This window comes from Musca vetustissima, unplaced genomic scaffold (genome assembly GCF_032173495.1).
Source record: "Musca vetustissima isolate MV318-11 ecotype Yass unplaced genomic scaffold, APGP_CSIRO_Mvet_v1 utg16634, whole genome shotgun sequence".
NCBI lineage: Eukaryota > Metazoa > Arthropoda > Insecta > Diptera > Muscidae > Musca > Musca vetustissima.
Window position 1 is genome coordinate 959 of NW_026872896.1, and position 12,907 is coordinate 13,865.

A 12,907-nucleotide genomic window follows, 5' to 3' on the forward strand; every position below is an offset into this window, starting at 1 on the left:
AAAAATTCAATTTAAAAAATCCACGCCTATGGCTGTGATGGTCCTTGAAAAATTCAATTTAAAAAATCCACGCCTATGGCTGTGATGGTCCTTGAAAAATTCAATTTAAAAAATCCACGCCTATGGCTGTGATGGTGCTTGAAAAATTCAATTTAAAAAATCCACGCCTAAGGCCTTGATGGTGCTTGAAAAATTCAATTTAAAAAATCCACGCCTAAGGCCTTGATGGTGCTTGAAAAATTCAATTTAAAAAATCCACGCTTATGGCTGTGATGGTCCTTGAAAAATTCAATTTAAAAAATCCAAGCCTATGGCTGTGATGGTCCTTGAAAAATTCAATTTAAAAAATCCACGCCTATGGCTGTGATGGTCCTTGAAAAATTCAATTTAAAAAATCCACGCCTATGGCTGTGATGGTCCTTGGAAAAAATCTATTTAAAAAATCCACGCCTATGGCTGTGATGGTCCTTGGAAAAAATCTATTTAAAAAATCCACGCCTATGGCTGTGATGTTCCTTGGAAAAAAATCTATTAAAAAAATCCACGCCTATGGCTTGGATGTTCCTTGGAAAAAAATCTATTAAAAAAATCCACGCCTATGGCTGTGATGTTCCTTGGAAAAAATCTATTTAAAAAATCCACGCCTATGGCTGTGATGGTCCTTGAAAAATATCTTTTTAAAAAACCCACGCCTGTGGCTGTGATGATCGTTGCAAAAAAAATCTATTTTACCAGTTTCCCTATTTACTTACTATTTTACCTTTCCTTTTACCTATTTTATTTTAAATCGTATTACCTTCTATGTACTAACCATGATGTTTCTTTTTTCCAATATTTTTTTCCAGGTCCAGTTCGTTAGCTTTTTTCCAATTTCGTGTATGACAACGTGATTGTGTAGCGACTATGATGTCGCTCCATGAGACGCCATCAAATATCATCAGATTATTCGATACAACAACACTGAAAACGATAGCAGCATCAACAATTAAAACATTAAAAAACAGCGGTAGCACTGCCAAACAAAGTCCTGCATACAATCAGCCAACACTAACACCAACAACAACTCATTACGAACAGCATCTTTTGTTTTCAAAAGCCAGTCGCCAACAACAAACACCGAGTAGTCATCAGTTCCAACATCCTCCACAGCCGTATCCCGAACAGAATGAAACAACATTTGCACTGGTCTCTCAAAATGCAAACAATGCAACAGCCACCTTAACAACAACGGCCACAGCAACGACAATAGCCGTGGAGGAGCGGGAGCATCTAGCGGGGACATCAGTTTTGGCCGGGTTGTCACAACAACAGCCTGCAATATCCATGTTAACCAATGCTGCCAATGAAACGACATCATCACACAACGCCGAACACATAGCAACATCGATACATAGCTCCTCATCAGCATTATCTTTGGCATCGCCATCAACGTCCGTGCTAACAACTACAACAACAGCAACGTCAAATTCATCAGTTACATTTCCTCATGACTTAACATTGGCATCATCATCAGCATCTCTTACTGGGCCTGTAGAATCATCCACATTGGCTGCCACCAGCACCCACACCACCACCTCCGCATCATCATCCACAGAGTCATCTACAACAGCCTTGTCGACATCATTTTCATCGCCAACTGTTTTCAACGATTCGATAAAAACGTTAACTTCCGCTTTAACAACGGGTACATTCAACGATGCCGCCGATGCAGCAACAGCTGCCGCAGCCACCTCCTCTTCCTCCACCCACTCCCACTCCGCCGTCACCAACAATGCCTTAGATGAGAATTTATTTTCCACTCCTTATAGTTATCTCGATGGTTATAGTAGCGGCGGCGGCAGCACCGCCACCACCCTCATTAGCAGCACCATTATGAACAATACCACCAGCTACTTTAGTTCGCCATTCAATTTAAGCCTTTCGGAGAATTCCACAACATCGCTACTGTCCTCCGCAATGGCCTCAGCCGCCACCACCACCGATGTCGCCCTTGTCGATGACGATAACGACAGCGATAATTGGATGGACCTTTCGGTCGTCATTCTAAAAGGCTTCATATTCTTCTCAATCATTCTAGCAGCTGTCCTGGGTAATGCGTTGGTTATAATTTCCGTACAGCGTAATCGTAAATTGCGGTAAGTATGCAATTGTCAGCAGTTTTATTTGGATTCAATCATAAGCATTCATAATGATGATGAGGATGACGATGATGATGGTGTTGGGTGATAATGACATTTTCACTTTGTGCGGTTTCAAATTTTAATCAGAATTATAATTTTTATTGTTTCGTTTAATGGTCCTGAAAATTATCAACTCAAAGGTTATCGAGGTGGAGAAGATCTGCACATTTTAAAATGTTAATTCCAAGGTCTGACGCAACCATAGGCGCGGATTTTTTAAAGAGATTTTTTCAAGGAACTTCACAGCCATAGGCGTGGATTTTTTAAAAATATTTTTTTCCAAGGACCCTCACAGCCATAGGCATGGATTTTTTAAATATATTTTTTCAAGGAACATCACAGCCATAGGCGGGGATTTTTTATTTTTTTCAAGCTGAGCCTGCAGCCATAGGCATGGATTTTTTAAATATATTTTTTCAAGGAACATCACAGCCATAGGCGGGGATTTTTTAAAGAATATTTTCAAGACCCAGCATAGCCATCGGCGTGGATTTTTTAAAGAATATTTTCAAGACCTAGCATAGCCATCATCGTGGATTTCTTAAAGAATATTTTCAAGACCTAGCATAGCCATCGGCGTGGATTTTTTAAAAAATATTTTCAAGACCTAGCATAGCCATCGGCGTGGATTTTTTTAAGAATATTTTCAAGACCTAGCAAAGCCATCGTCGTGGATTTTTTAAAGATTATTTTCAAGACCTAGCATAGCCATCGGCGTGGATTTTTTGAAAGAATATTTTCAAGACCTAGCATAGCCATCGGCGTGGATTTTTGAAAGAATATTTTACTGGACTTAACAGAGCTGTAATTCCTTCCTGCTTTTTATCTTCTATATATAGACATGTTCTTCATTCGGCCAGTCTTTTCTCGACTAGCTCTTCTAAAAATACCCACATCTTCAATCCGTCTATAAAAGACGCGAATTTCTTTACATCATTTTCATATGATTCCCTGCCATTCGAAACCGACCCCTTGCGTGTTACTTATTCAATTCAAAACTCCCTTCAGTTCATTTAAAGATACGATTTTAGCTCAAAAATCCTTCCATTCAATTATTCTACAGAAGACATCCTACTCTTCAGCTTGCCAATAAAATGATTACTTCCTTTGACCCGTTTGTGGAGGACCACCTGAACTTTAGAAACTCCCTACCTCTTGCATACCTTAAAAATACTATTGACTTGCATATATGAGACCTCCTGTATCCTACTCGGCTTAGGGTACTCCCCCACTTCAGCTCTTCCATAAACGATTCTGTTCACGTTTAGAAACCCCCCTGGTTATAAAGACGTCATTCGGGTGTTCTATAAACTCTGTCACTCAGCCCGTCTATAAAGACTTCCTTGAGCACGGTTATAGATACTCCCCTCAGCTCGTAAATATGGACATCCAGAACCTTCTAGCTTAAGTTATTCCATCCACTCTTATATCTCTGATCTTCAGTACGCTTATAAATACTTCCTTCACATGGTTTTTAAATGACCACCTGCCCTTCAACTCGTCTTTAAAGACTCCCTTCAACTTTGCTATAGGTACTCTCTTCAGCTGGAAACTTCATTCACCTCCTCTATGGACACTCTCTTCAGATCGTCTAAAAAATATTACCTTCAGCGAGTTTATAGATAAGTCCATTCGTCTGTAGATACTCCTTCAGCTCGTCTATAAATGCTTCCTGCAATTCGTCTATAGATACTCCCTTCAGGTCCTTCATAGAGATGCCCTTCAGCTCCCTAATAAATACGCTCTTCAGCTTCTCTATAAGGACTCCCTTCACCCGGCATATAGAACGTTTCATGTATTATCGTGTATAGTAGAATGTGTACTAGTAGCTGGACTTTATAATTCTTCTCGTCCTACGGCTCATTTGCAACATATCCCCTGTCTTCCGTTCGTCTGCAAAAGGCTCCCTGAATTAATTTTATCTATCGAAGACTCCTTTCAGCGCATAATACCTTCAGTTCGTCTATAAGGACTCAATTTAGCTCGTATATAGAGGCTACCTTGACCTTGTTTATACAGACAACTTTCGTTACCGACTCCCTTCAGCTCGTCAATATATGATATGTATAGCAGACTGTCAATACAAACTCCCTTCAAGGAGGCACCCAAACCGTCAGCTATTCTCGAGAATAATCCTTGCACTTGAAAACTCTCTGTAGGGACTCACTGGCCTTCAGGTATACTATAGAAGCCCCTAAGTATTGCTCGTTTATAGAGAAAAGGTCGTAATAAGTAGCATGATTAAGTAGAAGGTTAGTTGCACTTTTAGTTCGATGAAAATTGAAGGTTTTCCTTTTTTGCATTGTTGTTGTAGTTATTTATTTTTCTTTGGTAATGAAGTTACTTAGGTTGAGATAATACGAATAGTGAAGGTTAGTGGAAGTAGTTTTTACTATATATACATATATAGGTGGTAGTAATTTGTGGGATATTTATAGTTGGAATATATGTAATTTTAATAGGGTCTCGAAAGAAGAAGAAAAGAAGACTGGGAGCTTTCTACAGACCAGTTGACCAGTTGGTCTGTAGAAAGCTCCCAGTCTTCTTTTCTTCTATGAAAGATTGTTCGACTTTGAGACTCCTCGTTCATCTCAGTTCATCTATGAAAATAGCCTTCAACTCTGTTATAAAGATTTCCTTCGGTAAGTCTAAAGAAAGTGCACCCATAGAAAACTACCTACCCATCGACTTCCGATGTTTATTTTTGTCTGACTATTGCGCCTTAGAAAGCCTCGAGACCCTATTAAAATTACATATATTCCAACTATAAATATCTCACCAATTACTACCACCTATATATGTATATATAGTAAAAACTACTTCCACTAACCTTCACTATTCGCATTATCTGAACCTAAGTAACTTCATTACCAAAGAAAAATAAATAACTACAACAAAAATGCAAAAAAAAAAAAGGAAAACCTTCAATTTTCATCGAACTAAAAGTGCAACTAACCTTCTACTTAATCATGCTACTTATTACGACCTTTTCTCTTTAAACGAGCAATTTAAATAGATTGCAACATTCAACCCGCATATATCAAATTATAGACGCCCTATGACTTAACCATGCTATGACTGGCAGTGCACCTGACATGGCCTGGAAGCCAGTAAACCGAGAATATTAAATATATGTGAGTGAGTTGAGGGTGCAGTAGTAGTAAATGTCGATACGGATGTTGATGTCAATGTCGACATCGATTTCAGCTGCTACCACTACTACCACGTAGTGCATTTGCTAACCTCCTTCCATTTGCAAACGAACGGCAAACCGACCAGGCATTTATTCTACTTCTTCGAATAGGACCAACCAAAAAGATGCTAAAAGAAGAAATTCTATTTACTTGCAATAAACTTAGGTAATGGCATTAGACGATAGATAGAAATGATAGAACTTTGTGTGTGTGCGTGTATGGGTAAACATAGAATGAAACGAAACGGCAAAAGAAAAGAGCAAATGGAATATTAAAATGCATTAAGGAAACTGAAGACGATGAAGAATAAGAAAAAAATGTGAATGAATAATAACAAGACTGCCTCAATAACTGACTGACTGAATGGTAGTCTGAGTGTGTATGTGTGTGAGTGGCATATACACTAACACAGCTAAATAAGCATAGACAAATGTGAGCGTTTCAAATCGGAAATAACTGTCAATACACACACACAGGGGATATAAATTTAGATTAAATTACAGAAATGCAACAGCTTTTATTTGTTTGACTTTCGTTACATCAACTGCACAAAATTTATGATTTGACTTTGTGAAGAAGAAATATTATGAATGAAAAATAAACGCATATAATTTATCTTTTCGTTTATAAATGTTAAGGAAAAGAGGAGAACGATTAGATTTTGTCGTTTAGGAAAATATAAAACAATTTTTGAATTCGTAGACTCAAAGGTCCACCGAACTTCAACCCGGCTATGGAGACTGTCTTAAGTTCGACTGCCTTCAGCTCGTTATTAAACATTTGCGTCGAGCTTCTCTATAGAGACACTTCTTAGCCCGCCTGTAGGTACTACCTTCTGATATAAAAAGACCCCTATCAGCTCATCTATAGAGACTCCCAACTGTTATTCTAAAGACGATTCTTTTTAGCACGCCTATAAAGAACTCCTTTCATTTCAGTTCGACTATAGAGACTCGCTTTAACTCATATATAGATACTTCTTTCAGCTCTATCTATAAAAACTCCATTCAGCTCGTCTAAAGCAGACTCCCTTTAGCTCGTCTACAGAAGACGCCCGCCTATAGAAGACTCCCTTCAGCTCGTCTATAGAAGACGCCTTTTAGCTCGTCTGACAATACTCCCTTCAATTCTTCTATAGAAGACTCCCTTCAGCTCAATAGATATTCCAGCTCGTCTATAGAAGACTGCCTTCTGCTCGTCTATAGAAGACTGCTTTCAGCTCGTCTGAAGAAGACTATCTTCAGATCGTCTATAGAAGTCTGCCTTCAGCTCGTCTATATAAGACGCCTTTTAGCTCGTCTGACAATACTCCCTTCAATTCTTCTATAGAAGACTCCCTTCAATTCTTTTATAGAAGACTCCCTTCAGCTCGTCTATGGAAGACTCCCTTCAGCTCGTCTATGGAAAACTCCATTCAGCTCGTCTATAGAAGACGCCTTTTAGCTCGTCTGACAATACTCCCTTCAGCTCGTCTATAGAAGACTGCCTTCTGCTCGTCTATAGAAGACTGCCTTCAGCTCGTCTACAGAAGACTGCTTTCAGCTCATCTGTAGAAGACTATCTTCAGATCGTCAATAGAAGTATGCCTTCAGCTCGTCCATATAAAAAGCCTTTTAGCTCGTCTGTCAATACTCCCTTCAATTCTTTTATAGAAGACTCCCTTCAGCTCGTCTATAGAAGACGCCTTTTAGCACGTCTTGCAATACTCCCTTCAGCTCGTCGATAGAAGACTCCCTTCAGCTCAATAGATATTCCAGCTCGTCTGTAGAAAACTGCCTTCTGCTCGTCTATAGAAGACTGCTTTCAGCTCGTCTGAAGAAGACTATCTTCAGATCGTCTATAGAAGTCTGCCTTCAGCTCGTCTATATAAGACGCCTTTTAGCTCGTCTGACAATACTCCCTTCAATTCTTCTATAGAAGACTCCCTTCAATTCTTTTATAGAAGACTCCCTTCAGCTCGTCTATGGAAGACTCCCTTCAGCTCGTCTATGGAAAACTCCATTCAGCTCGTCTATAGAAGACGCCTTTTAGCTCGTCTGACAATACTCCCTTCAGCTCGTCTATAGAAGACTGCCTTCTGCTCGTCTATAGAAGACTGCCTTCAGCTCGTCTACAGAAGACTGCTTTCAGCTCATCTGTAGAAGACTATCTTCAGATCGTCAATAGAAGTATGCCTTCAGCTCGTCCATATAAAAAGCCTTTTAGCTCGTCTGTCAATACTCCCTTCAATTCTTTTATAGAAGACTCCCTTCAGCTCGTCTATAGAAGACGCCTTTTAGCACGTCTTGCAATACTCCCTTCAGCTCGTCGATAGAAGACTCCCTTCAGCTCAATAGATATTCCAGCTCGTCTGTAGAAAACTGCCTTCTGCTCGTCTATAGAAGACTGCTTTCAGCTCGTCTGAAGAAGACTATCTTCAGATCGTCTATAGAAGTCTGCCTTCAGCTCGTCTATATAAGACGCCTTTTAGCTCGTCTGACAATACTCCCTTCAATTCTTCTTAGAAGACTCCCTTCAATTCTTTTATAGAAGACTTCAGCCTTCAGCTCGTCTATGGAAGATCCCTTCAGCTCGTCTGACAATACTCCCTTCAGCTCGTCTATAGAAGAGACTCCCTTCAGCTCGTCTATAGAAGAAGACTATCTTCAGCTCGTCAATAGAAGTATGCCTTCAGCTCGTCTATGGAAAGCCTTTCAGCTCATTAGAAGACTCCCTTCAGCTCGTCTATCCCTTCAGCTCGTCCAGCTCGTCTGTAGAAAATAAGAAGCCTTTTAGCTGCCTTCGTCTGACAATACTCCCTTCAGCTCGTCTATGGAAGCCTCCCTTCAGCTCGTCTATGAAAAACTCCATTCAGCTCATCTATAGAAGAATTCGTCTGACAATACTCCCTTCAACTCCCTTCAGTCTATAGAAGACTGCCTTCAGCTCGTCTATAGAAGACGCCTTTTAGCTCGTCTGACAATACTCCCTTCATCTCGTCTATAGAAGACTCCCTTCAGCTCGTCTATAGAATACTGCCTTCTGCTCGTCTAATGAAGACTGCCTTCAGCTCGTCTACAGAAGACTGCTTTCAGATCGTCTGTAGAAGACTACCTTCAGATCGTCTATAGAAGTCTGCCTTCAGCTCGTCAATATAAGAAGCCTTTTAGCTCGTCTGATAATACTCCCTTCAATTCTTTTATAGAAGACCCCTTCAGCTTCTCAATAGAGACTCACTTCCGCTCTTCTATAAATACAACCATCATCCCTTCAGCTCGTCTCTGAAAGACCTCCTTAAATTAGTCTATAGTGACTTCCTTCATCTCGTCCATAGAAACTCGTCTATAAAGACACCCTTCAGCTCGTCTATAGAGACTCCCATCAGCTCGTTTAAAGAGACTCCCTTCAACTCGTTTATATAGACTCCCTTAAGCTCGTCCATAGAGCTGTAAAGAAGACTATCTTTGGCTTGTCTAAAGTAAACTCCGTACCCTTCAGCTAGTTTGTAGAGACAGATAAATAATAGTTTCAGGTCTTCTTTAGAGGCTGCACTCGAAGGCAGCCTTTAAAGAAGACACATAAACTCGTCTGTATAAAACTCAATGTCTTTTATTAGACTTTAGAAGACACCCTGCCCTTCAGCTCTTTTATAAAAACTCACTGCTTCTAGAAGACACCATACTCTTCAGCTCGTCTATAGAGGATTCCCTGCCCCTGCATTAAGCTCTTGTATATAATTCCCATTAAAAATATGCCAGCTTCCTGTACCTAAACATACATAGAATGTTTAATGAAAAATAATCTCAGTTTTCCAATTGGAATATTTTTTACTTTGGAGATTGATATCTCGTTTTTGCCTTCAAAATATGTGGTCAATACTCACCTGTAACCAGTCTGTCATTTGAATTAATTTTCTATAGTTCTCCATTTTATAGAAAAAACTAAGATATCCCATGCTTTCCCTCTATTAATCGAAAAAATCCATAAAAATGTGTCGAAGTTCTGTCTCACACAAAAAAGTAGTCCAATGGAACTCTGGTCACTCTCTCTCTCTCTCTCGCTGACTATGCCAAACAATGATGATACTAACAAGGAAATTCACATAAATGTAAAAACTACACCGTCAATGTAATGTCAATAACTACCATTTATAGGTTATGTTACATTATTGTAGTGGTCCTGCTGTCCGAGGGTTTTTTTGCATATCCCGGGTTTTTTATGCTTTCACTGCAAACTGATGTTGACACACTTCGCTGGATATTCTGTTTCCCTATGCGTGGGAGTGTATGTCTGTGTCTTCGTGTTTGTGCCATTGTCTATAAACGAATCCAATTGTTCAACATTTCCGTCAAGTGTTTGAGTGGATGACATAAATATAACTGCCTTTTCCAAATACCGGAATGAACAGAAAGACACTGCGAATGTACTTGCAAAAAAATCGAAACTACTCAAATTCTACTTTACGACGACAATCATGGCCATCGTCAACTGGGAATAGTGGATTTATTCGGTGTTGGTGTCAATACCACCATCTGGATGAAATCTAGTTGAAGAGGTTGACAATTTTCTGGGATTAGTTAAATGATGAAGAGAATACTATGATAAGATTTTGTCATTATGCGTACTAAGAGTCATTGAAATGAGATCTATTTTTACTATTTCAAAACACCGCATTGCCACCAAACTATTAAGGGAACATTTTTGTGAGAAAGATTTAAAGTCGACTTAATTTTGTTCCCATTTTTCTACAGAATCTTATGAAAAGAACCTGTAGGACAATGTATCGACGAACTGATGAGTAGAAGGGCAGGGGATCTTCTACAAATGATCTGAGGGGAAGAATTATTTTACAGTCGATACGAATGACATAGATTCTTCTAGAGACGAGTAAACTGTCATAGAATCTTCTATATAAATTCTGAAGGGCAGCGAGTCTTCCATATATTAGCTGAAGAGCAAAAAATTGTCTATAAAGAAAAAAAAACAAGGCAATGAGGGTGCTATATCTGAACTGAAGGGTTGGAAGTATTGAATAGACGAGATGATGAACAGGGGACCTTCTATAAAATTTTAGACGAACTGAAGGGAGTTTTTATTGACGAGCAGAAAGGATTCTTCTAAAGACGAACTGAAGAGACCCTCTATGGAAGGAAATCCTCTATAGACTGATGGGATTCTATATAGACGAGGTGAAGGCGTCTTCTAAAGACGAGCTGAAGTAGACAACCTGTGAAAGCCCTTGGAGGGTGTCTTCTGTAGACGATCTGTCTTCTATAGACGAACTGATGGAAGTTTTCAATAGAAGAGCTGAAGGAAGTTTTCTATAGAAGTGCTGAAGGAATTTTTTATAGAAGAGCTGAAGGAATTTTATTATAGAAGAGCTGATGGGAGTCTTCTATAGCAAGGAGTCTTCAGATGAACTGATGGGAGGCTTTATCGACGAGCTGAAGGTTGTCTTTATAAACGAGCTGAAGGGAGTCTTCTATAAACGAACTGAAGGGAGTCTTCTATAAACGAGCTGAAGGAAGTCTTCTATGGACGAGATGAAAGGAGTATTCCGAGATGAAGGGATTCTTCCATAGACGAGCCGAAGGGCGTCTTCCATATACGAGCTGAAGGGTGTCTTTTAAAGACACTGACGGGATTCCTTTATAAAGGGGCTGAAGGGAGTCTTCTGAAAGTTGTCTTCTATAGACGTGCTGGATAGGCGAGGTGGTGGGAGCCTTCTATAGGCGAGATGAAGGGAGTCTTCTATAGACGTCCTGAAAGGAGTCTTCCATAATCCAGCTGAAGAAAATTTTCTATAGATGAGCAGCAGGACGTCTTCTATAATCGAGGTGAAGAGAGCCTTCTATAGACAAGCTGAAGGAAGTATTCTATAGACAACATGAAAAGAGTATTCCGTGATGAAGGGATTCTTCTATAGACGAGCTGAAGGGCGTTTTCTATAGACGAGCTGAAGGGCGTCTTCTATAGACGAGCTGAAGGGAGTCTCCAAATAAGAACTGATGGGGGTCTCTATAGACGAGCTGAAGGGCGTCTTCTATAGACAAGCACAAGGACGTCTTCTATAGACAAGCACAAGGTACTTAAGGTGGTTTTCTATAGGCGAACTTAAAGTAGTCTTCTACAGACTCAATAGACGATGTGATGGGAGTCTTTTGTAGACGAACTGATCGGAGTCTCAATAGACGATGTGATGGGAGTCTTCTATAGACGAGTAGAAGGGCGTCTTCTATAGACGAGTTGATGGGAGTCTTCTATAAACGAGCTGATGTGAGTCTTCTATAGACGAGCTGAAGAGAGTATCCTATAGACGAGCTGATGTACGTTCTGAAGGGAGTCTATATAGAGTAGGTAGTATTCTATAGACGTTCATTATCGGTATGGGGTTTTCTATAATCGATCAAAGTGTCTGGTAGGCGATCTGAAAGACTAAGAGTCGTCTACAGACAGTGAGTATCTTAGAGTCGAAATGAAGATCTAGGAGACTCTTTATAGACGTTTTGGAGGCCAAAGAGTATTTTATGGATGAGATGAAGGGAGACTGCTATAAAAGACTATATAAGATCCGAAGATCATGAGTGTTATCGATTTGAAGAGAGTCTATATAGACGAGCTAAAAGGAGTATAAATCTCCAGCCTTTTGCAAATCGATTTTTCATGTAACTTTGAACAACATAACACATGGTGGTACGTCATGGTGAGAATCCTTCTTATGTGTAAATGATCTTAGAGAGTAAGAAAAAAGGGAAGTTAGTCTGACGATTGAGATTTTGTTCCCCTTCGTAACCGTAAAACCATGTTATAGCCCTTTGGATCTTCTAAGATCTTTCTAAACGATGTCAATGTTTTGTTAAAAATTTAGTTTTTTTCAGAAAATATTCTGAAATGAATTATTTATGTCTCAATGTTGTCCATCCAATATTTGGTTTTAAAAATATGAATAATCATGTCCACAAGAATGACATTTCGCATACCTTTGCTCAACAATTTCTTTTGCATTTCTCGCCACCTTTCACTTCAATTTATTTTGTGCCATTGTCACAACAAAAAGAATTTGTAATATATTTTGTTCTTTACATTGTCCAGATTCTTCGTCAGCAGCATCAACATCGTCATCATCATCATCATCTGCATATCAAAAGTTATCAATCCTGTTTATTTTTTCATTACATCCTTTTCATCTTCTGTTGCCCTCTGTGCAATGACATTTAATGCGTCTGTGGAGCTGTCCGGTGGCAAATGGATGTTCGGACCGTTCATGTGTAATGTTTACAACAGTCTGGATGTTTACTTTTCGACAGCCAGTATTTTGCATTTGTGTTGCATCTCGGTGGACAGGTGAGTTGTTGTTGTTTAATTTACTTTTACTTTTTGTTGTTGTTGTTTTGGGTTGAGCGAAAGAAACAGGCTTTTGCTTACTTACAATGTAAATATAAATATGTGGACACACACACACATACTTACATCGCCAGCTACAGATAGTTACAAATTGATACTGTGTTTTTACGACAACAAAAAACCATTGGAATATTATATGGAAGTGTTAAA

General features: G+C 39.4%; 1 protein-coding gene across 1 annotated transcript; it reads left to right on the top strand.

Moving 5' to 3' along the window:
* Positions 1-906: 906 nt before the first annotated feature.
* On the top strand, positions 907-12,697 carry LOC133321252 (uncharacterized; the record flags this gene model as incomplete). The annotated part of the gene is made up of 2 exons (XM_061530349.1): positions 907-2,135; positions 12,446-12,697. Coding segments are annotated over exons 1-2 (1,481 nt in total), but the record flags the coding sequence as incomplete, so codon positions are not given.
* Positions 12,698-12,907: the final 210 nt, after the last annotated feature.